Below are 25,345 nucleotides of genomic sequence, written 5' to 3' on the forward strand. Positions count from 1 at the left end.
CCTCCAACACTTTTCCAAGTAACCATGAAAGAGATTCACTAAAGGAGCTCATTGCCGCACATATTCACCACAGCAAAACATTTTCAAAATCCGTCCAGTACGAGCACAATTAAATTGCATTTTCTCTTCTCTTGTCTAAATGAAAATGTTGGAACTAAGCAGGGAGGGATGGCACAGGGCAAGAAAATGCATCACACGTGCCACTGACCTTGAAATTTTTTTTCTTTGTTCTAATGCACGTCTTTTCAGTGTGGTTGCGCGCACGTACAAGTCGCGGCCTCCTGCGGTGGCCCCAGTACCGAGCCTGCCATGCTCAACAAGCAGCAGGTGGCCGTCATGAGGCAGACTGGAAAGAACTTATATGGACACCTGGCCACCCCGGGACTCTAAGGTAAGTGCAGGGACTCCAGCCATTCCAGATCAGATGGCCGCCCTACTGACTACATACACAGAAGTATTACAAAAACAAACGCTTGTGCAGAGAAGATATTCCTCACTGCATCCTCAACTCAGTAAAGCCGCACAGGTAGCATGGTGCCGTATGCAAGTGTTATTGTATCCCAACCCACTTGTACTTTCTAAAATCGACCTTGACAGCTACTCCTCAACCACATGTAAACTGTGCAAAACTAATCTAGTTACACTCTAACATATGGGTGTGCCAGAGCAACATGTTCAAAACAGTTGTCTTCAAAAATTTAGACGGGAGGGAGGCGGCCCTATCCAGCCCAGACTGGGGGGTCCAAGAGGCCACAAGGACCATGACGCAAGCCAATGAGGTCCCAGACTAGGGACTCCACCCATTCATCAAAAGATATAATAAAATTATTCATCCATCCATCAAATCTGCCAATGACTGACACATGGCCCGTGACGCAGTGATTTTTGAGCCTGTAGCGTCTTTTGTCGAGAGAAGAGAAAGCGATTTGCAGCTAGCTTTGAGAACTTATTTTAAATTGTAGGCCCCATGCTGCGCTATAATTATAATATTTCACACGCATGTTCTCAAGAGTCTCGACTAGCGATAGGCGGCATTTTCTGACCATTCTCAAAAAGTGTTGCCAGTATTTGTGGAATGTGCGCGAACAGGATAAAGGAAGTGTAAATTGTGTTGCCATCCCCTCCCTTTGTCCTTGTTTGCACATGCTTCGATGTTGCTGCTGTCGAAAATATTGACTACTAATAAATGCTTCTAGGAGTCGAAAAGGAAAGACACAGAAAAATACAGCTTCTTTAAAGGAGCACTGACATCAAATTTACTCATGCCAATATTTTTGCGTCAGCGAGTAGCTATATACCCCGTAGCAGCGATTCACGACCATAACCACAACTGAGGGATGAATAACTATCACTTTTATTGATTTATATCACTGGTATCTAGCACTATTCAAAACGGCAGGCAATACCACCATTTTTAGCGCTCGGAGCCCCAGCAGTGACGCTACCTCGCGGTCATCTCCAGATCACGCCACAGCTGACCACTTTTCCACAAAAAAGAGTGACGTCAGGCTCAGCTGCTCTGCAAACTTTTGTCTGCTACGTAGACACATTCACTCATGCCTTGTCACCTGCATTGCTGTCTTCGCCTTACACAGTGTCGACTCGGGTTCAATACGATAGCCTGGAGCTTGGAATCCCCGCGATTCGCGATGTCACGAATAATTTTTGCTTTGATCGACCTTTTGCAGAACAGTCATTCCGAAATGGACGCCATTCCAAGCAGCACTGCAGAGGTGCCTGAGAATGCGCGCTTCAGCCATGTTCGCTCGTGTGTCTCAGCTATATTAGTGTGTTATGGCGTGCAAAGCATTCAGGTATACGCAGAGGGGTCAATGCAATATAGCTATCGCGAATCAGCATCAGAAGAGCAATGCAATAGGTTCCTTGCTTGCCAGGTTCCTTTTTGCGCCCCCAGATGGCCCCACCTACCCAGCCTTTCGTGGTTAACACGGTATTACCACTTTTACGTGGACGCATAGTCTACAGATGAACTAAAATCCAACGACACCTGCGTGTTACTTGTTAGCGATGATATCCAACTATACGCTGTTCCACTTTTGATTGCTTGTGGTCGTGTTGATGTGTAGCACATACGGGATATAAAAAGACACCCTCATTGCGCTTTTCTGTGCTTCGAACTAGATGACGGCAACTCGCAACGATTCCACGACATGCTGACCGACAAGCACACGTTTAATCATGCTCTTTTCTTCCGCCGTTCGTTTAAAGATGGTTTTTATCTTAATAATTTCACGAAACTGTTCAAACCGGTGCGACGAAGATCAGACGCGACGAGTGAGTGCGTTTCTGCGCTTCGGCGCCATGATAAGGACACTCAGATCGTACACGTCATTGCTACTACGGCATTGTCACTCAAGATGGTATTTGTGGAATGTACCACACCGAACACGTAGCCCTAGTGTCGATGTCGCAGGGCAGTCTATTTTCCGTTTTTGCACCTTAGCTTTTCTACGCTGTTTAACATGGAATTAAAATAACTTCCACGCAATGGATGCCGTTCAAATTTGGCCAAGAAGACCTATGCATACCAAGCGATCGAATGATGAGCACATCTCGAACTTGAAATTTTATTTCAGTGCTCCTTTAAAGACATTTATTTTCGTTTGCTTGGCGAGCAGAACTATCAGCTGCTTTGATTTTAAAATTGTTTTCGCCAAGCATCTGCAACCAGCCGGTTACATCGCAATAAACATTACCACGATGAGTTTACTACATCCTGCATGCCACCTAAATCACAAAAATCACTGTTGGTAATCGCTTGTCAACAATTCACTCATCGTTGTTTCGGTGCACCGCGTGCGACTGACTGCAGATCGCCGCTACTGTTATCACGTGGCGAGTTGCTGTCTTCCAGTAATGTTAGACTATGTTTACATGCACCTAATTGCGAATCCAACCAGTCAATATCAAAACCGAACTATTCTTTTCCTTTCTTTTGAAAAATACTTTTTTTCTTTTTACTTACCAGGGTGTACAGCCAGTACGGCAATCGACTACTGAACTGACCTGAACGTCGCGGGATTGAATACCGGCCACACCAGATGCATTTTCAATGGAGGCTAAAATGCTTGCGGCCCGTGTACATAAATATAGGTGCACGTTAAAGAACACCAGGAGGCCAAATTTCTGGAGCCCTCCTCAACGGCATCTTTCAATAATTGCATCGTGATTTTGAGACATCAAACTCCAAAATCTATGCGGTAATTATTAAAGCTTTTTTTTTTTTAAGGTGGCGATAAATAAAGCATTCCCAGACACCACGATACTCTATTTAGCTTTCTCGACACGAGTGCTTTACCGCAAAAGCTGTCATGAGATCACAACAAAGGGCCGCTTTTGGCGCCATAGTCCTCCCCCACCGCTGGTGGCCGTAACCTCTATTGCGCGAAATAAGAAAAATATCCAGGATCGAAAGGGGGTTTGAACCTGGGTTCTCTCCGTAGCAGCCCAGTATTCTAAAACAGAGCATTGCCGCTGTTTGAAACTCCTCCACAATAAGACCCTATACATGTGTTATGTTCGAAAGGAACCACATTAACATGTGTAATATAGCATGGTAGATAACTAAAATAACGACATGTCACACAGTGCGAATTGTGTAACAAGGCATCACACAATATAAATTGTGTCACTAGTGGGTTGTTGAATGCTTCCAATCTGTCACAAAGTTGTCAGCAATGATTGTTCATCATGATTAGCCACTGCATGTTTAAAATGCCCATAATCTCTTACAAGTGCGTAACGGGTACCTCGCTTCTCACTCCACAGAATGACTAATAGTGGCACAGTTTGTGCTTCCCAATTTGACAAAAATAATGATTTATAACGTATAGGGTGGCTTGCAAGCGTACTTGTATTATTAGCCCAAACAAAGTTTACAACGGGTTCTAGAAATGCCGCTCTTACCGCTTTCACTCTGACGGTGCTGCGCTTTCCATGCAAGTCTGGCGTTCGTTCTAGTTTGGAGCAACGATTTGGAAATGGTTGAAGTCTCTGTGAATGTTCCTTTAAAAGGACACAAAACAGAAAACTTTTTCTCCTATCAGTAAATTACTTTTTCACAATTACAAAATCACCACGCTTGTCGCGAGAAGACGAATTGGTAAGCGAGAAAACGCAAAAAAAAAATTAAATATGGGTGGCGACGCCACTTTGAGATCCCCGCACCAAACGCCATGACGTGACAGATTTTGACGGCATGTACTAAGTCCTACATAGTTTCTAATCAGTCGTCTAACAGTGCCATAGACTTAAGACAGCAAGTTTTGGGAAATTTCAATGTGTCAGTGTTGCTAAAGTAAGAAACCGTGACGTCACGTGCAGAGCTTTTGGCGCAAAATTTAAAAATGAGACTGACCTTAATTTTCTCCCGCACTGATAAAACTAAGATGGTCAAATTAACGGCATTACAGTTCTTAGAGTACAATTTATCCGTTTAAACCACTTCACTTTAGCAGGCTAGAAACTTATTCCCTTGCACATACTTTATAAAAAGCACTTTCTTCGGTGATGAACATACAACAGTCCCTAATACAATGTGCACGACAACCGCTACTATCGTGGACCGCTGTCTCTCTCTTGCCTAATGTGTCCTGTCTTCCATTCGAATTCCACCAACAAATGCCCCTTTAAAAGAGCACTGGCCCAATTTTGAGGCATGCTAAAAGGAACATTTTCTGTTTCCATGGTGTCCACTATCCACGCACAGAAGCCAGACAACACGTTATCAATCAAAATAAATGTATAAAATATTTTATATTCATTTTGCATTTTCGTCTCCCTGTAAACCAGCAAGCCCCCCTCCCGCCATAGTAATTGTCGCAAGTCAACACAGTTGAACGAGTTCGCGAAATCTGCGTCCTGCGTGCAGCCTGAATTTCAGAAATCGCTGTCAAGGCCTCTCTGGACTACGATTCACTCGTCGCTGTTTATCTGAACCATGTACGACTGACAGAAAGCAGACAGTTGTTGCTAGTATGTCGCAACTTGCAGTCTTCCCATGACGTCAGGCTTGTACTATTGACCCGTCACTGAGATGCCACACCAAATTCCTGTTTTAAGGTGGCGGTATTAAAGATATATTCAATGCATTCCCAAGCACTAGGACACTCTGTTGGGGGTTCTCGCCATTCGTGTTGTTATTTAGAGAAACGACCCGATTTTATTTAAGGGGACACTGAAGAGTAAAGCAATTTTTGCGTATTAGTAAAGTACAATTTTACAATCACCAAAAAACTGCTCTTACCGCGAGATGACGCTTGGTAACCTAGAAAACACATAAAAAAGAAAAAAAAATGCGGGTGGAGATGCGACCTTGAGAATCCCGCACCAAAAACCGTGACTTCCCAGATTCTGAAGGGGTCTACTAGGTCCTGCGTAGTTTCTAATCGATTAAGATGAAGTAGACTGTCATCGGGTTGCCACATATCTATTAGCATGCGAAGTTTCAGGAAATTTGATCGAGCCAATGTTGTGAAAATGTGAAAAATACATTTTGAAATTTGTAACGTCACACGCAGAGATTTCGGCTCGAAATTTAAAAATAAAAGTTCGACCTTGATTTTCTCTGCTAATAATGAACTTATGACTGTGGCACTTAATTAGCACATCAGATTTCTCGGAGCATAGTTTATCAGTTTTATCAATCTAAACCAAGGTATAGTTTCTCTTTTGTGTACTTTTGACATTCCTGTCAGGTTCCCTGTAACTGCTCGCAGAGAGACTCTCGATATATATATATATATATATATATATATATATATATATATATATATATATATATATATATATATATATATATATATATATATATATATATATATATATATATATATATATATATATATATATATATATATATATGTATATATGTATATGTATGTATGTATGTATGTTACGTTGATAACGCGCATGTCATTCGTGACCTGAATGTGCCGTGCCCGCGGCGGTAGTGCAATGAAAGAAACGCAAGAAAGATGACAGTTATTCATGGTAATAAGGGCTGCAGCGCGAGCACGAAGGTGCTAGAAGAAACAGACGAAAGGCGAGGCACGGAAAGCTAAGAGGACAACACGAGCGCTGTGTTGTTCTGTTTGCTTTCCGTGCTTCGCCTTTTGTCTGTTTCTTCTAGCACCTTCGTGTTCGCGCTGCAGCCCTTATTACCATGAATTCAAACCAACTAGCCCAAATAGCCATTCTTCTTCAATGACAGTTATTGTTGTAGGACAAAAAAATGCCCTTTTTACGCTTTTTTTTTAGTGAAATGTGGACTTACATTTATCCAGGAACAGGGAGACGTTCTTGTCCCTGCGCAGGACCTCTCTGTTGCACTCGTCGTACAGGGCAAACAGGGCATCCAGCAGGCTGTCGCGGCTAGCCAGGTGACGGTTCGGCACTGAGCAGCTCGCCCGGCCCAAGACCAGGTGGTTCAACTTGTTCGAACGCAGTGCGATCGGTTCCCGGGCGGGAGACGACTTCCCGTTGCCGCCTCCAGCGTGAGCCATCTTGTGTTGTCGAACTGCGACACGCGTGAACTTCAATAACAAAACTTCTGTCAGGCCTATTTGGTGCATATAGTTTCAAAGACGAAAACTTAAGCACATGTCAGGATGGACCACAGCAAAAAGACGAGAGGAGAACTGCACCAGCATTTCATTTATTTTGTTAATTCTTTGTGGTCTAGCCTAGTTTGTGCTCAAGTTGTCACCTTGAAATGATACACTGGACATGCAATGAATGCGCCACCCACTTTTATGTCCCCACAACAAACAAAAAACGCGTGCACTAACCGTGGAGTGTGACCTGCCAGTAAGGTTTTGTAATGAGAGGTGTGACGGTGCCCGACATCAGAAGCAACAGAAGGAGAGGCGGAACTTGCAGCGTCCACATCAGCTAAGAGAGCCTTCTTCGTGGCAGGAGAAACAAGACATGAGCTCCACAGAGCCGTGCATGCATGATGATGAGCGCAAAACAGGTTTTGGTATTTTTCACGCATATACGACCAAAAGAACGTATCCAGACATGTATGTTGATGCAAGTGCTTTTATGTGTGCAAGTGTATATGTGCCGGCGCAGCAACTACACACAATGAAACATATGCCCTCCAGTAGAAAACAGCGCTAAACATACGTTTTTTCCCCCTTTTTGGTGTCTTTGATAATGCGGTGAGGTAGATATAAGTGGACTGGAAAAATAAAATACATTTTCTTGTTAGTCAGTGCAGTCGTTTGTGTCCTTACTTCAACTAGTCCTTTTGGCACTTTTTCATTTTTTTTTAGTGGTGAAGCTTCTCTTAGTTTAAGTTAGTCCTGCGTCAGGCATAACCGGCAGGACATACAGACGAACGGACACTTCGTCCCAGTCATCATCACTCACTCCATGAATATGCTACGGTTTTTTTTCTACGGAAGATTATGAAACAATCGGCCCAAATGCATACCCTATTGCAGAAACATATGCATTCGCTAGTCCATACCAAATGACTTAGGCCTCTGCATAAGGACTAGATAACCAATGTAGTGCAATATTACGAAAAAAAGAAAAAAAAATGGGACATACGAAGTTATGATCCAGCAAGCACCCGTAAAAAAAAAAAAACAATTAACTGGAAATAGTAGTGAGGGGGCACTGTGACGAACCTTTACCCCACCCCCACAAGTGAATGGGCACACTGCACACATCTATGATGGTGACTATGGTGATTTCTACAAGAAAAAAAAAAATCCCAGTATATCCATGGAGTGAATGATGATGACTAGGGCGAAGCGTTCATCCGTGCATGCGTCCAATCACGTTCGAGATCGCAGATGGCACGCGGGTAATGCCGAGGGGACGTGAGCCACGGAAGCCGAGCGCAAGCGTCAACACGCCCGCCGCTCTGCTTCGTCCATGCCCCACTAACGATCCGCCACATACGGCGACTATCCAGGAGACTGAAAGAGGCACTCGTTTTCCACCTACCCAGGCACAGCCCACGCAGCAGCCGATCGGAGAGTAGCAGTACAGCACCATCTAGAAAATCCTCACTCAACTGCAGTTTGTATGTACTTCTATGAGACAGCGCCGTCTATTATACTGTTCAGGAGATACTGCCTTCTTTTCTTTCTCGTCCCTTCTTCTGTCGGTTACGCGTGACAAGGTTAGACTAATAGGAGCTTCGCCCCTAAAGAAATGCATCATCGCAAGATTAAGTTTAGGTTCCAAAGCAGCAGAAATGATTGTGCCGATTTTTCATAGATACGTATGTCCGAAATGCATGTGATGATGAAAAGTCAGTTTATTACCACCAAGCTAGGTTCTTTACACAAGCAGGTAATTGCAAGCTCCATATCTCTGTCACCTAGCTCACATGGAAATTGAATCTTCCTTGAAAACAGTTCGTTCACCAAGGAGTGATTAAGCACCGTTTCTCAGGATTGAAGAAACGGTGCTTCATCACTCCTTTGAGAACCAACTCTAGTTCCTTAAATTTACCACCACTGCGATGACCTGGCCAAATAGAGCAGAGTGATATGCAAGCAGCCACAAATGCTCCGACTATACACCTACAGTGAACCATAATACCGGCATGTCCTTTAACCATACCCTGTAAATTTATGGAAAATCGCCATTGCATTTGCTCATTCATACACTGGGTCTATTTTTGACAAGTTTTTTTCCATTGAATCTTCAGCTTTTAATATTTTGCTGTATTTTTTTGTAATAAGCTTGATTCCACTGAGCAGCAGAGCTAGTTGAGCTTTCGTCCTTTCTCAATAAGTGCTTCAAACATTTGTTTTCTGTCTTTTTCTATACAGCATTCATTGCAATGTCTGTGACAATAACTCTGATTTCGTTGTTTCGAACTTATTGAAATGCTCCACCAGAGAAGTACTACGTAATTTGAATATGTTAATACTAATAACTAATAAGGCGCAGCTGTCATCAAACTATATTTACAGTTCTATATTACATGAAAATATTTACACACTTAGCGGCAACAGCAACAGAAAACAACAGAAAACACAACACGAGACTATTACCTTACAAGAAAAAAAAAAATCTCAAGCGCGAACCTTTTCTTTTTTTTTTTTTTTGATATTGAGAACCATACAGAAGCCAGATCCCTCCATAACCGCTACATCGACAGGTAGTAGTCGAAAGACGCACGTGTTTTACCGAACAGACTGAGAACTCGCGCGAATAGTAGGCAGTGAGCTGAAGACGCACAGGCAACGCATGCAAAGGCACATTCTCAAGGCACCACAAAAAAAGGCGCGCCTCTGCCACACACAGACACGAAATTGGGTGTTTTCTCACACCTGATTGCTTTCGAAAAGTAAGGGTGCACACAAGTATAGACCCAGCCTTCAAAAAAAAAAAAAAGAAACAAGCATATTTTGCTTGAATCACACGGCTCATCTGATTCAGGCGCCCGAACTAGAGGAGAGCGTTTTGTAGATGGTGTTTGAATGCACCGATAATAAATATAAAAAAATTAACGCATACATACATGCTACGTTCCCGCAAACGAAAGTTGGAAGACAATACGCGTTTTCCTCATCTGATGTAGTATTTTTATGCGCAGAAGAGAGCGCTTCGCGCACCATTAAACAGTTCGATCCGGTAAACCCGCCGCCGCCTCTTCACTTGCTATAAATGGCAGTCGAACTAAAGGAAATAAACCAAGATTCCGATGCGGTCGCTTTTCCGCCATCGGCACGAACCTCCCGACGTATTTGCATACTATGTTATTCACTGCAATTACGCCTGAAACATAGAACTATCCCCTAAGCGTCCGGTGCAGCGGCTTTCGGAAACAATTTCAAACCGAATGGCCATTCATATCGTAACGGTTCAGACAGCGATAACAACCGGGTGTCGAGTAGTTCTCGACTCAGATAGCGACTAAAGCATTGGGATATAAACTTAAACTTACGTCGCCGACGACCAGTAGCGGTTAATCCATTAAAAAGAGCGGTTTCTTCGAAGTTACCGCGAGCTTTGCATTCAACTGCATTTAAAGACCTCAAAAGCAAGAAAACGACGCCGCCAGCATCAATGTTGTCCGGAGAAAGAGTTGAGTTAGGCTAAGCTTGTCCTAAGTTTTCAAAATCTAAACAATTGAGCTTCAGCTTTGCTAGCTCAAAAATAATGATAAAATAAATTCATTTATTTAGAAAGTTTTTTTAATATTCTGACTTTAATTTCTTTTATAAAACACAAAATTGTCTAAAATTGAACTTTCACAAATCTTGAGGCCATTGTTTTGCTTCATGCATACGGTGAAAGTGAGAATGACAGTCAACATACGGGGTAGGAAAACCTTGCAAATTTCAAGCATTGCGTGCATGGCTTACCATTACCTCACAAATTTTCATCTTTTTTGCTTAGTCGGACCTTAGAGTGCCTAAAACATTGCAGGCACCATAGTGCATAAAAATCGTAGCTTTCGAGACTTGTGACAGTTTTTCAAGATACATCGCCGCTCGAGGCGCTGCTACTCAACAAACTCTTAGGATTGGTCAGCCAACACGTGACGACAAAATGACGTTGCCGCCACTATGACGTATCTGCACACCTGGCGAGAGAGGAGGACACCGGCGGAACGCGAGACAGCGCGCGCGCGAATTTTGTTTTTACCTTTTCGTAATTTTCCGGGCGGCGGGTCGACCTACCCTCTCTCGTCGAGCCACCGGCGTCAGGTAGCGAGGCGAAGCGCCGTTGCGGGAGTGAAGCAAGCAAGCGGCAAAGCAGTCGCGTTCGAGCGCGGCATCACTCGGGACGTCCGATGCGAGGCGCGCGCTCTGGACGATTCCCGCGTCGGCCCTGTTCGGGCGTTTCAAAGTGCACGGATCCACCTCTAGCTAGATGTGACACGATACAGCGGCGGCAACCGCATCGCTATTGAAAATGCGCCAGCAGATGGCAACGGCATTCTTTCAGAGACACCGCGGTTGATTGAGCTTGTGTGCGTGTGTTGACAGTCGCATCGCCCTCCCCGATGGATACCAATCGGCGGCTCGCGTCTCAACCACCGGTGTCATTCGCCTGAGCGATTCGGTGCTTGACATTTGGCCGCCCGCTACGCTGGCTGGATTTCCCGAACGTCGTCTCGTCGTGCGAGTGTTGTCTATTTGAGTGTGCGACTCCGGCTTTTTTTTCCCCCTGTTTCGTGTGGTTTGTTCGTTGGCGACGCGTTCTCAATTCTGATGCGTGAGTACTGTGATGTGTGCTTGCCGGCTGGAAGGGATGCAGCCGACGACCGGCGCTAGTCACACTCCCATGCTGGGTGAACTCGAGGATTACCTGCACGAGATCCGGGGCCGCGATGTGGCGCCCGAAGACGACGACTCCGAGCCCGGAGACGTGTACTCTCAGCTGGCGCAGAAGGAGAAGGACCTTCTGCTGGCAGCCGAGATCGGCAAGGAGCTGCTCGAGCGCAACTCGGACCTCAGCCGGCAGAACGAAAGGCTCACCGAGGAGTACTCGAGGAAACTCGAGGTGAGCACTGCATGCTCGAAAATCGCGCGGCCAATACTTCGGTTGTGCTCGCTGGACATCTGAACACATGGGTTTTGTCTCGCCGCGTGTTTGGGGGATAGATTGCAGCGATTTACACGTACGGTCCACAGTTTAAAGGAACGCTTGAATGAGCATCTTTTACACTGATTACCTCCCAACCATCATCGGATGTGTGAACGTTCTTCCCGATTTGCATTACGCTACGACTAGTGCCGAAACCACCAGTAGTGCTGTGCAAATCTCAGCCACTATTGCAGGGTATAGCGTGTCAGTCCTCTAAGACTGGTTAACATCCCCGCCTTTCCTTCCTTTCTTAAGCCACTATGGTTTTTTCAAGAAAGTGAAATCTAGACATACCCGGCACACAAGTGTTCCCTTTAAGAGAGAAGCCGTCTGTACTTGAGCCGTACAACGACACAACCGTACAATTGTCCTGAATGAGATGAAATCGTTTCGCTTTGCACACTTTCAAGATCGTCTTTCAACCGACTAGCTATTGCGATCCAACGCTTTTCGATGTGTTATCGGACGGCTATACCAGTTGAGCCAACCACGAAATTAAGATTTTGGTCAATAATTATAACAGTCGCGTATATAGCGTTTAGGTATGAGCCATCTTTTACAAGTGTACGTGTCCTGACGCTTCGCGATAAATTAATTTGTTTACTTGGTGTCACTACAACGGTAGCACTAATTCTCGCTACTCAGTTTCACAGTTAGCGTCAATTATAGTTAACGCCCAACGAATTAACTCCCAGCTTCGCACTTTCAAGGGGGAGAAAACCGCGGGACGTTTTGAGGACATGTACTGCAACAGTGTACAATTCACTTCGTTAAAAAAAACAAAAAGAGCGTAGTGGTTTGGCTGACAGCTCTGTACGAGCACTTTCCTCGGCGTTGCTTTTTCGTCAGTGCCCACTGTTAGTTTTCTTTTATTTATTTATTTTTACGCTGTCTGGCGAGTTGAACGTTTAACTGCTCGTTCCTCACGCGCGCTCATTTTGTTACCGACTTCGAGGTTAAAACTGAGCCCGCTAGAAAAAAAAAAAAAAAAACAGGCATTTCGAGGCTTTCACCACCGAAAACCGCTCGCCAAAACAAGCAAAAAAAAAAAAAAACGTGAAGAGCGCTCCAGTTTCTAAAAAAAAATGCGTGATGAAAATTTTTTTTATTGTTTTAAACCGTGCTTCCTCGCCGTCTCCGATGGACGAGCTTGTAGCACATGTTCAGCCGTGATGTGAGTCACACCGTCGGGGGCGATTACACTTATCGCAGCTGATCCGCAGTACAACTACAGCCGTCTGGGAATCCGAACACCTGTCGCTGCGGTCCTTGCTTCAGTGAGTGTTGTAACCCTGCCGATTTGCAGTGCGTTGATGTGTGCGTACGTTCCTAGCACGTACAGTCGCGAGCAGTATGAAAGGAAACCATCCCTGTTACCTTCGTGTATACTGACTGAACGCAGCTGTCGAGCACGGAATGTGTTCATAAAACGGAACACTCGCGCGTGGAAGTGCATCCTGTTAAAAGCCTCGCGGCGTGCGAACACGGGCACAAACGTTGTGGCACGGGTTCACACACGCCCAGTCTTTTATCACGAATACCAACCAACTAGTTCAGCTATCAGCTATTTCGTGGAAACTTATCTCTTTGTCCATCGACACCACAGGATTCGCGCGTGCACATAACCGTTAATTTGTTTTTTTTTTCGTGAACTCAAACTCACCGTGCCCTTTCATATTGTTCACGTATGTACATACTATTCTGCCAAAAAACTGGCCGGGTCTTTGCATAATGAAATCAACCTTGCCTCCGATTAGTCTGACCGCATGCAAAACACGATGAACGTGACGTATTAACGTCACGTCTGACATTCCGCTACCGTATAGGAATTTTAGACTCAACGCCTGGATGTGAACAAGTCGTCGGATGTAAGGCACTCGCGTGTGTTCGAGGCGGATGGTTGATCAGCGCACTGTGGTGGCATTCGAAGGGTTCGATTACCAGACGCGGCGACCACGTTATGGTACGGTAAGAGGGCATTCCCCCTCTTTCTTTCCAAGCTATACCTCAGCACCTGTCGCGGCAGCCCCCCCCCCCCCCCCTCCACCCATGTTGCTATACAACGCGTGTTGGCACTCCCCCCAAGAACCTTGCGGAAGCCCAAAAGTGAAACCACTAGTGTAACGAAAACTGGACGCAAACTGGTCCTTCTTGTCTCTGTGTCGTCGTTTTGTTCTCGGGCTATAACTATCGTCATGCCATACCAACTAGCCCAAGCTGCCACACTTCTAAGCCACACGCATAGGAACGTCAGCTGAAATTGTGGCTTTTAAGGAAGCATTAATATCCTTAACGTAATTCAACGTGAACGTGGATTACTACGTCATCAATATATAAGTGAAAACACCGCACACGTTAACAAAAAAAAAAAAAAAGAACGTCAGTGTTCCCTTTTGAGCGCGCGCAAAAAACACCCGCTCTGTTTTTCTTCAAGGGGGCGATTGGTCGCCATGGCAACGTAACAGAGCAGTACCGAAACGCGACACGTGCCCGCAGACAGATCGTTAACCTTGATGGACGTTTCCAGAACGGCATATCGGCTCTACGTGCAGCCACGCAATTCGCCGCGTTATCGACAATAGCAGCGACTGATCCGAGCATTCCGCAAATTCACCGCTTCCGTTGTGCGGCACGTATAGTGTTAAAACACGGTACGGAGCCCGATTCGTTTCGGTTGCACTGTAGTGGCAGTGCGCACAAAATATCGCCATTTCCGAAATAAAGTGACTGAGGCTACAGAATCGAAAGTTGAGCTAGTTGGATATGCATGGTATAACTATCAGTTAAAGCGCTCGAAAAACAGACAGGAAGAGAGGACAAGCTCTTGTCCTCTCTTCCTGTCTGTTTTTCGTGCGCTTTAACTGATAATGACTGAGGCTAACTCCTCTCCCCGTGTACGAGGAAAGTTTAGACATACTGCACGTCGTACATGACACTTTCACGACAACGGTGCTCGCGATTACCCTGCAGCGGCGCTCATGCGCGCGCCTCAAGACAGGCCGCACCTTGAGGTGGAAGTAAGGGTGGGAAGGGGCTATTCACATTTGAAGGGGGGGGGGGGGGCATTCTGAGAAGCTGGTCATCACTTCATTTTCCGACTTTTCGAACGGGAATCCTTGCACACGTCCTTCAGTATAGAGTGACTTGTTGGGCGACTTGTTGGTTCATTTTTACGGTATAGCTTTAACGCTATATATATGAAGACGAGAGATGGACAAGCAATCGCACACGTCCTTGCTGCTATTATTACCCGAACTAATTATGAACCAGATGTATGCACCGTCTCTCACCGGCAGTGCTGGTTATAATATGCCTAAGCGGGTGAATGCCACAGCTAGTGTTATAATTGAAGTGTTATGCAGTCAGTTAACGATACAAAACAAAGTATGCAGACACCTATTTCGTGCTTCGCAGCACACATTATACACGATACTTCTCAACGATAGTGTAATGGTGATAACTTGGCTTTTGTTTGATAGGCAATCCGAAAGGACCAACGTGGCAATGGCTTCGCCTGCTTTCGCGTTTGTCTCGCTGTTCACGTATACCTGTTGTTGTGATTGTTTCTTCACTACTTCAGCATTTTTTGTCTTTGCTGAGCCACGCGTCCAATTACATTAGTGCCAGAGACGGTGAGTTACGCTTCTACACACGTATACTATGTATCGTATCAACGAAGAGCCGAAAAAATAATTGGAAAACGAAAGAAAAGCGCTCAAACAGCGCAAGTGCGCTTGAGTCGCTGTTGCAGAATCCTTTCTCGAGTTACCGCTACAGCCTTCGGCACCTTGCAGTACACACAGAGCCATGCGATACGTGTAGCCCCATATACGCACAGGTTGCACGTTGTGTACTGTTGGCATCTTGAGCTAAGAACGCGCTTATAGCCATCACAACCCACGGATACTGACAAACTGCTTCGTCAGTTCCTCTTCGTGGCTCTGCCGCTAATTAGGCGGCCGTTCATTTGGGCTATGGCTCTCAAAAAAACATTGATCGTCGACCTCCGCTACGTCCCCGTTTTTCTTCTTCTTCCCCTGAGTCTTCGCCTTATTGACGGCTGTGGTCGCGAGACGACGGTACGATGAATCGTCGCAGCTAAATTTAATTAGTCGTTCTCCCGCGCACCAGCACAGCGAGTGCTCCTCAGATGTGGTAAGCATTAATCGCTCGTGTGTACACAGCCTGTAAGCGGAAAATCGATCCTTAATTAATCCATTTAACGTATTAATAAAGGATCAGGTTCATTAAGGTTCGTGACATGACATAATATGCAAGTGCGCCTGCTTTCATACAGGCGATGGACGTCGTAAGCTACAGCGTTGTCACTGCTGGGATATAATAATAATAATAATAATAATATTTGCCAGCTGATACGATCACGAGATGGCGTCAGTGTTCTTCATTAACCATCGGGCTAATCTAATCATGCCGTTCTTCCCCAACACGTTTGTGTATTCACATTCCGGACGTCATCGTTCCTCTCGATATCCACTATCTTGTCTATACATCATAGGGCACCGATAACCTGCTGTGTATATCAGATGTCAGTTCATGATTGTTTCCGTAATACGTCGCATTAGTAAGTATACGTGTGATTTTGTGCGTTGTATATATACCATGTGGGACTGAGTTGTAATCCTATAGTTGTGTGTGATACACTTATGCGAGTACAAGCAATGCCACCTTCCTTGCACACGGCATGGACAGTCGGCGATCACTGGGACGCTAAAAGAAGCTTTCGTTTTCAGAGGATAAATATTATCGTGACAATGACGATGACACACAAGGCTCATTTCAGTCGTTGGGATGGAAGCCACAGAAGACCAGCGGGGCTCTTAAAGAGTGGGAAAACTTGGACACAACTTGAGCCAACTATAGTTTTAGGACAAGCCCGAGCTAATTGCGGAAGCGGATGTTTTTTTTTTTTTTTTTGAAAAAGAAAGTTTATTCCGGTCATGGTGTCTCTCATAATCATTTGGTGGTTTTGGGACGTTAAATCTCACATATCAATCATTATCAACTCCTGAACCTCTGTGTACGTGCACTTTATGAGCGCTGAATCGTTTGTATATGGCGCATATAGGCAGTATACACGCCCACACGTTGGCGAGAGTGTACGAGATGTGCTCTCATTCCCGAACCTGAAGAAGGTCACCGACGCTAACTTATATATATATATATATATATATATATATATATATATATATATATATATATATATATATATATATATATATATATATATATATATATATATATATATATATATATATATATATAATCAAGTGTGTAGGCCTACATATAGGAAAGAGGAAATGCGAAGAAAAAAATAACCTTCCTACAACTTTCGCTTCACCGAGAAAGCGCGAAGAAAACCCAACAACAGCCATCATTCTTCGGCGGTTTTACGGAAAAACGTAGTGGGACTGCACTCTCCCTCCCCCCCCCCCCCCATAACAACATTTTATTTCTTATTCGAGTCACATATAAGCTACTCGGCGTCTATTCGAGATGAAAATAAAACGCGGAGATGAAGAAAGTAAAGAAAAAAAAAACAGCGAGCGAGATGCGTCTGTGTGAAGGCCTCGCTCGGGTAGCTTCGCCGATTCGACGGAGGCACACATTTTTACCAGCGCGTCGCGTCGCGATCAAGAGCGGCGCTCGGGACCATAATGCGCGGCGCACTTATGGCTTTCTCCTTCAATTCCCCGTTCCTGGGTCCTTTTTTCTTTTTTTGTTTAGTTTCTTTCGTTTTTTTCCCGGCCGCTCCAGTTCAGCTGCAACCCAAGTCGGCAGCTGCTGCTACTACGCCCGCCACGCTCGCAAGCACGCGCTAACTCGGATGGGGGCTAGTGTAGCTAACGCTGTATGGACGTCCGGTCTGGGCTCCCGCTACACTCCCGGGCACGTGACGATCCTTTCTCGATGGCGCCTCGGAGTCGAGCTGGAAGGACGTACTGAAGCTGAGGGTACGGAGAGAAAGAGAGAGGGGGGGCCAGGTACGCGGGAAAATGTGGCCTTCGATTTCTCCCCCTCCTCTGGTCTTTCTCTCTTCCCAGCAAACTTTTCGTTTCGAAAAAGAATTACTTAGTTGATGTTTTTTTTTCTCACTCCCTCCCTACTTCCTTCCATTAGAGGGAAAGGAAAACGCTAGGGGAAAAAGACCAGCTGGGCTGCCTTCGAACACTCACAGTAAGGGAGAGAGTACACTCTTAATAAACGCAAGAGGGGCTGAGCGGTGGCGAAAGGAAGCCTTGATGCAGCGGTATATAACGCAAACCTTCTCTGAAGGTTTTCATTTTATCTTGCGTGTGACTTCAACGCATGACTAAAACGCATGGTTTCCGTACTCTCCTCTGCTTCGGGACTTGCACCCAACGTTTTGACTAGCTTTTTTTTCTGTCGTTGTTTCGCTCACTCGTGCATGCAACTTGAACCTATCTCCCCCCCCCCCCCCAGCTACCACCACACGTCTGTGTACACATGCGTTACACCGGGGCTACGGGTCCAACGGCACGCCGTGCATATGGCTCCTTGCTCTGTCCCTCGCTGCTGCGCGGGGGGGCTCATTGTGCGGAGCGCGCGCCCGAGCCGGTTAGATAGGAGGGGGTGAGTGGAGAAGGGAGGGTACGTTACGTTGAAAGCACGGTGTGGCTGAAAGACGGGGTTCGGCGCCGAGAGTTACAGCACCGGGGTTTTTCAGTACGTGCGCCGGAGGGTTTAGTGCCGGCGGCGGTGAAGCACCCCTCAGATGAAGGGGATGAGCCTACGCGTGCCTCTGCCTTGACTGCCTGCACGCGTGATTCCATCACGATACGATCGAGCAGAAAGCGGGAGACTGGAAAAGAGAAACTAAAATTTAAATAAAAGAGGACGCCAGAGAAATAGGGAGAAGGTGGGCATGCTTGTCAAGTACTACTCCAGAAGGTGACGATAACCAGAGACGAGAGCGGCAGTGTCGCTCACGGGCGTAGGCAGGAGGGGGAGGTCGCAGGGGAGGGGGATTCAATGATTGATATGTGGGGTTTAACGTCCCAAAACCACTATATGATTATGAGAGACGCCGTAGTGGAGGGCTCCAGAAATTTAGACCACCTGGGGTTCTTTAACGTGTACCCAAATCTGAGCACACGGGCGTACAACATTTCCGCCTCCATCGGAAATGCAGCCGCCGCAGTCGGGATTTGAACCCGCGCCCTGCGGATCAGCAGCCGAGTACCTTAGCCACTAGACCACCGCGGCGGGGCGGGAGGGATTCAAGATTTCTCTCGAAATTTTATTAGTTTTGCGAGTGTACGTACACGCGTATGGTTTAAGCCCCTCTCCTCCCTACAAATAATAAAAATTAAAAAAAACTGCCTCCGCTACTGGAATCTGTGGCGTGTGTGTTTTTCAGCAATTCTGAGCTTATAGCTGTGTGTGCTCCTTTTCTGAGCCTGTATCAGTATTTTTTTTTTGTTTTTGCGCTACCCTATCTTGGCGCTCTGAAAAGGTCAATGAAACTGTTTCAAAAGCGCTATAAACGTTAACATTTATAGCGCCTGCTCTCAATCGAAAACAATTGTGTTATTGTTTACAAACTCGACTGCCTCGGCCTGTACTGATAGACGTATGCATCTGTCTTGCTGTCTGTATCAGTATGAAAACGATACAGCGTAACGAAAGCCAGGAAAGATGGGAAGGTCGCCAATAAAAGGTAGGCGGTTTGCGACCCTGTGCGCTACCCGCCGCAGCTGTCTAGTGGATTTGGTGCTCGACTGCTGACCCGCAGGTCATGGGCTCGAATCCCGGTCGTAGCAGCCGCATATTCGATGGAAACGAAGAAAAGGCACGCGGGGGTGAGGAGAGGTACTACAAAGAAGGGAAGAGAGAGAGAGGAAACCGAGAACGAGCATTGCACTACCGCTGCACGCAACATCGGATGACACTTTGTGATGCAGTCTTGTCTTTAGTAGGAACTGTAATAACTAGTTCATATCTTTTTGCGGCGGTGGCTTACCAGTTAGGAATTCTAAAATCACGCTGCGAAAATGTTATCAATGTCGAAACCTATAGCCGAGGTATGTATTAGGGGCGCGTAGTCAAGATTCCATTTTTGGTGTTAGCCCTCTGAGCATGTCTAGTTTGTCTGTGTGCGTGTTTGTATGTATGCGTCTGTACTGCACATATGCACACATGTGCATACAACCTTAACATTTTCGAAGGAGCGGGGGAGCGTCGGACATTTCTCCCTCCCGTGGCCATGGCTACAAGTGAGGGAAATCTAATGCGACACACGTATACCCGACAGGCATTTTAAACGTTCGGAACGTAAAATATCTGGCATGCCATTCGACATCGCGAAGGTCGATAAGACGCGAATAATCTGCTCGTACACAAGGCGGCAAAAGTTTGAGGGACGTGGTTGGCACGACCAAGGCGAATTTCTGCTTCTCGAATGCATGACGTTTTTAATATACCGGGAAGCCTATAGTCAAGCTCACGGGAGCTTCTTCTCACCATGCCTTCTACTTGCTGAAGTGGAAGATAAAATGGTTGATTGAATCATAAAAGAGTTTAAATTTAATGCCCAGAAAAACTACAGGTTGAAGCTTGTAACTATAGAGGCTATTATACAGCACACGCGAGAGATCTGAATCCCCGGGGAATTCAGAACCCCTCAGAGATCTGGTGTCCCACAGGTTGTTGTCGCTGGTGGATGATACAGCGTCCATGGATTCGTCGACTCCGTGACCGCATATCGTGCGTAGTGAAGCGCGTATGTACGTGACGAGGCACAAAGTTGTCTGCGACGGCTCGCTTGCAAGGCCGTGTTTACCGCACCATGAACGCATAGTGACACTCCGCCGCAGGATCGGTGCCCGGCTGCCTCGTTTCGCAAACGCAACTGCATGCGGGAGCAGCAGCGTTCGTTCAGTGATAATTATTGAGGTTTAACGTCCCCAAAACCACCATACAATTATGAGAGACGCCGTATAGTGGAGGGCTCCGGAAATGTCGACCATCTGGTGTTCCTTAACGTGCGCCTATAAGTCTAAGGACACGGGTCTCGGGCACTTCGTCTTCATCAAAATGCGTCCGCCACGGCCGGGATTCGATACGACGACCTTCGGGTAAGCAGGCCAGTACATGGAGCATGCACTGTGTAGCGCGTCATCATAGACGGTAAGCAGAAGCCCACACTTGTCATATCTGCCCATTGTTTTGGGGGTCGAGACCCGACGAAGGCGGCTGTCTCGCGTGGAGCCGTCTGTGCACCGCAATTTCGGTGCAAGCCGCAGCCGCCATCAACGGGTATATTGTCCACGTATTGTAAGGGAACATCACTAAGTACACGGACTAATGTGTCTGGATCTATCAAACTTATTTTTTCGACAAATTTTGTAATGGTATACCGTTTACTCAACGGATATTACCGTACCGTGGTAATAGTCTGGTTAGAATGGTTTGCATTGGGGTTATCTTGGATGTCGAGTGGTTGCAGCTAAATTTAAACGCACGGAAGAAGGAAAGAAAAAACAGAGGCAGTGCTGACGCTAACAACTGGCGTTTTTTATTGAATCCGTCTGCAGAATATATAGGCCCGTCAATCTACTCTTGAAACATGTGGTCGAAAATTACGTAGGTTAAAGAAGATTAAACAAAGTAAGTTTGACGTTTGTGATGAAGGTAGCCCATTTCCTTCCGTGACCACAACTGATGGGGTGCCGAACAGTCTGCGTCTTTTATTTCTATAAGGCGATATAGCTTCAATAATTACACGGACGTACACCATGCCCTGATCCGCAAACGTTCTAGCTGCGCGAGGTAACGCGATAAGATTATTACGCTTGCTGACGCAGGTCTCGCAGACTGCAATAACCGCGTGACGAATACGACGTTGTGGTGCGCTGCTACTCCCCGCCGCAGCCGTCGCGTAAGCCAACAAACTGCTAGTACTGTACAACTTCACCGAAACGACGTGGTGCGTTGTCATATATGTACGTGTGTTTACCTTCCTTCTTGTGTACGCTGTTCACCGTTGTCGTCCAATACGAACAGAGGAAACACGGAGCAGGCGAGGACGCCGAAAATTACGCGGTAACCGACGTAGAAATGGGGCAAGAAACAGAAAAAAAACCAGAAATGAAACTCTTCCTTCTCTGTAGACGGCGAAGAATGTGTCCGAAAATTTCCGCTTTCGATAAAGCGGGCAAACGCCGCCGAGCTTAGCCAACCACGGAGAAGAGACCTGCATGCATGGTTTGGGGGGGGGGGGGGGGGGCGTTCTGTTTGCTCCTCGCGCCGTAGCCTCTTCCACATCGTGTTCTTGAGGTTCCGTTTACTTAGCTTTACAGCCATGCCGCGTTTTTCCGAACGTGAAATGGTAAACCACCAAATCATTTTCGCTAGTCAATATAAGTTTAACATAGGCGTTGCAGAGTTTCGCGCTGCGTGGGCGGTACACAGGAGACGAAGGCACAGGAAAAAAAAAAAAAAGAAGCACAACCAGAACATGTCATGGTGCGCTCACCAGTGCTGGTTGTAGAATAGGTTGAACAGGAGAAAGTATAACGGGCTGGCCGTCGTTTTCATAGGAAGCCCTGTCTTTTTCAAAGGCTCCTAGATAATCCTCGGCGTGTTAGCTTTAAGGCGGTTAGTGTTGACGTCATGTCAGGTGGGGGCGCGTGGCACTGTTGGCATCATCATCAGCCTGACTACGTCCACTGCAGGACAAATGCCTCTCCCATGTTCCACCAGTTAACTCGGTCATGTGCTTGCCGCTACCAATTTATACACGCAAACTTCTTAATCTCATCTGCCCACCCAACCTTCTGTCTCCCCCTAACCCGCTTGCCTTCTCTGGGAATCCAGTTAGTTACCCTTAATGACCAGCAGTTATCCTGTCTACGCGCTACATGCCCGGCCCATGTCCATTTCCTCTTCTTTATTTCAACTATGATATCCTTAACCCCCGTTTGTCCCTTAATCCACTCTGCTCTCTTCTTGTCTCTTAAGGTTACACCTACCATTTTTCTTTCCATTGCTCACTGCGTCGTCCTCAATTTAAGCTGAACCCTTTTTGTAAGTTGGCATAGAGCTGCCTAAAGATAACTGTAGAGAACTGTGGCACTGCGATGGTTGAGCCACCACGCGATTGATGTGTAGTGCACGGATTCGCCTACATACCCTTTACGTTTCTCAGGGGTAACCCTATGGTAGCTCTGTACAGTGCAGCCCTAGGGCTACACTATAAGGCTACTATCAGCAGTGTAGGGTAGCCAACAACTGTGGGCGCTGCGAAAGGGAGAGGGAATGCTTAAGAAGAGAAAGGTCTGCTGTTGTCTGTCACCACCAGTGTTGTAACAGGTATACAGTACACGACGCCATAGATATACGCAGATCATGATGCTTCCCTTTTACATATGCTACTTTCAAAGGCCAATGCGTGTTTTCTTTTTTCAAAAGTGTGCCGAACTTCCGTTTGGCCATCTCAAAATATGCCAGCAATCGTGGTTGTCTTCATTTGGTATAACGCCCACTCACGTCTTCGTGTCCTTTGCGCAAACTTGTAATTGACCTGATCAACTCAGTGTGGTCGGTGCAGCGAACGCTTGTCATTCTTGCGACTTTTATACTTCGAGAAATTTTCGCGGCGCTCAGCCGATTCTTAATGCTGTTACTAACCCGCTGCTATAATTTTTGTATACATGTTGGGCGTTACCACAAAGAAAGTAAGAACGGAAGAAAGAAACAAATAAATGTAGCGGTTATGTTATGTGTGATTAAATACGCACACGACACAGCACTTTTTATACCTCCTTTTAAATTTTTACTGGACTTCTGCGCCCAATCTGAGCCTTTTTATTCTATTAATATTCACTACTCTATTGTATACCACCATGCCCGCATTTAGTAAACACGCTAACGTACTGTTTTATTGCGATAGCAATTATATGGACATGCTCGACTGGATTTCACTGCCGGCGTCGGCGTCATGTACCGTATACGTACCTATATGTATGAAAACGGAAGAAAGAAAAAGAAATCCAGAAAGACTCTGGCGCGCAAAATCGAACGTGGGACCTCCGTGTCGTGAATGCGAGGCGTTAACCACTAAGCCACCAAGGAGTATATTCACATGGCAAGCTATTTATATCTACCACTTATCGCTGTTGGTGGGCATCTCGGGGAGGGTGTACTATCGTGTTTTCAGCATTATCAGTAAGAGGGCGCAATGAGCACGTGGCGACTCTCATCTCTCCCGCGTACTTTGGCTCGCGGAGAGGAGGGGAGTAGACGATCTCTCGCGCGCCCTTGTCTCCCGGCGGGGAGGATCATACGTCTTGGCTGGCGTTGGGCTTGCACTGGAGCGATTCTGTTGTAGTTACGGGGCGCACAAAGGTCACTGCAATCGTTGCACAGCCTCCGTTCGCGAAAAAGGCGCGCTTTTCAGACACAGCGAAGTAACAACTGAGACGCTTATTCGCGTTCATCTGTACCTGTGAGTACGTTTCGTGCGTCATATGTGCGTGAAAAACGCGGCGCACGTTTCGATCTGCTAGCCATTTTGCACGTGATCTTCCAATTTGTTGCTATCGCGTTCATTGCTTCACCTTTGCAGCAAAGCTGTGGCTTTTTTTTTCTGCCTTCTTCACCACGCCACTAGGCACTTGCTGTTTCGCTTTTGGCATGGGGAGGGGGGGGGATATATAGATACCTGCAGTGGCCAAAGCAGAGCAGGAAAATGGTGCTTTGGAGAAGGCACGCATGAGTTTACGCTTGTAGTTTTTTGTAGCAACGCCGTAATGTAATTAACGTCACAAGCGGGAGTGGCAAGGTGGCTCTACATTCTCGAGGAGGAAGTGTGAACCTTATAAGAGGAAGAAAAATGAAGATGAGAATGACACTAAACCACGATGAGAGGAGCGCAATAATGGACTATGCAATATACTAAGAACGAGATAATAAGCGACGCATGTTTTTTTTCTTTCCTGTTGAGTTTTCGGCACTCGTCAGCGCTCAGCGCCGTACGCTCCTTGCTGAACGCGCCCCTTTTTCTTCGTTCGTACAAGTTGTCAACGCGTGTCGACCCTCCGAGATGTCTCAGGACCTTAAAAAAAAAACTAGAACGACCACGACGCCGTATTGATAGATAACAGTGTAGTTGATTAATGTATAGGTTGAAATAAATTTACACATTTTATTTGTCACGTAATGAGGTATTCCTAAACTCTTCACCCTTTTTAGGTGCACTTGACAATATTCATGTAAAGTGGTGTATGCAGCCGTGACTACAGGCTTTACCTGGGAGCTGATTAATAGCGTTGCACAGCCTCCCTTACATCCAGGCGCGTTTTAGACGCGTGAATACGATGCATCCGTTCTTTACGGACAGCGATTCTCTAATGATAGAAATCGCAATCTAGAAAGACCCATACTTCGTTCCTGAACAACTGCCCCCCCCCCCCCCCCGAATATGCATAAATTGAACACCATTTTTATGACGGATGAGTGATTGGAATGCCAAGTTTCCTGTACTCAGCAGGATAAGTCCTACAAAAAACTAAGTTCTACAAAAATAGTCCTACAAAAAAGGAAAGGGCTTTCCTTGTTAGGCACAATACTAATGAGGACAAACAGACAATAATGCCAGAGAGAGTATAGGGGATGCTATTAGAAGTAATTCTAATGTAAATTTGAGGGAAAAAAAAAAGTGGACGACGAATAGACAAGTTGCCGTGGGCAGGAACCGAACCTGCGACTTTCGAATAAC

The 25,345-nt window shown here is 46.1% G+C and overlaps 2 protein-coding genes across 8 annotated transcripts in view; one reads left to right on the plus strand and one right to left on the minus strand.

The window, feature by feature from the left end:
• sti (citron rho-interacting kinase sticky) overlaps positions 1-10,065 on the minus strand; it is a 135,938-nt gene extending 125,873 nt beyond the window's left edge. For 6 of the 7 annotated variants that reach the window (XM_075890000.1, XM_075890001.1, XM_075889999.1 and 3 more), the window contains exons 1-2: positions 9,938-10,059; positions 6,296-6,538 (exon numbers count right to left, since the gene is read on the minus strand). In XM_075890000.1, coding sequence (XP_075746115.1) covers positions 6,296-6,524 — 229 coding nt within the window. In that variant the 5' untranslated portion in view covers positions 6,525-6,538; positions 9,938-10,059. Of the gene's footprint in view, positions 1-6,295; positions 6,555-9,937 lie in introns of all 7 variants that reach the window. The other variant, XM_075889996.1, reaches the window with a different exon arrangement.
• A 559-nt stretch (positions 10,066-10,624) lies between these two features.
• Positions 10,625-25,345, plus strand: part of LOC119172130 (BICD family-like cargo adapter 1) — a 202,250-nt gene continuing 187,529 nt past the window's right edge. Inside the window, exon 1 of the mRNA XM_037423139.2 lies at positions 10,625-11,502. Within this exon, the coding sequence (XP_037279036.1) occupies positions 11,227-11,502 (276 nt within the window). The 5' untranslated portion in view covers positions 10,625-11,226. The remainder of the gene's footprint in view (positions 11,503-25,345) is intronic.

This window comes from Rhipicephalus microplus, chromosome 3 (genome assembly GCF_043290135.1).
Source record: "Rhipicephalus microplus isolate Deutch F79 chromosome 3, USDA_Rmic, whole genome shotgun sequence".
Lineage (NCBI taxonomy): Eukaryota > Metazoa > Arthropoda > Arachnida > Ixodida > Ixodidae > Rhipicephalus > Rhipicephalus microplus.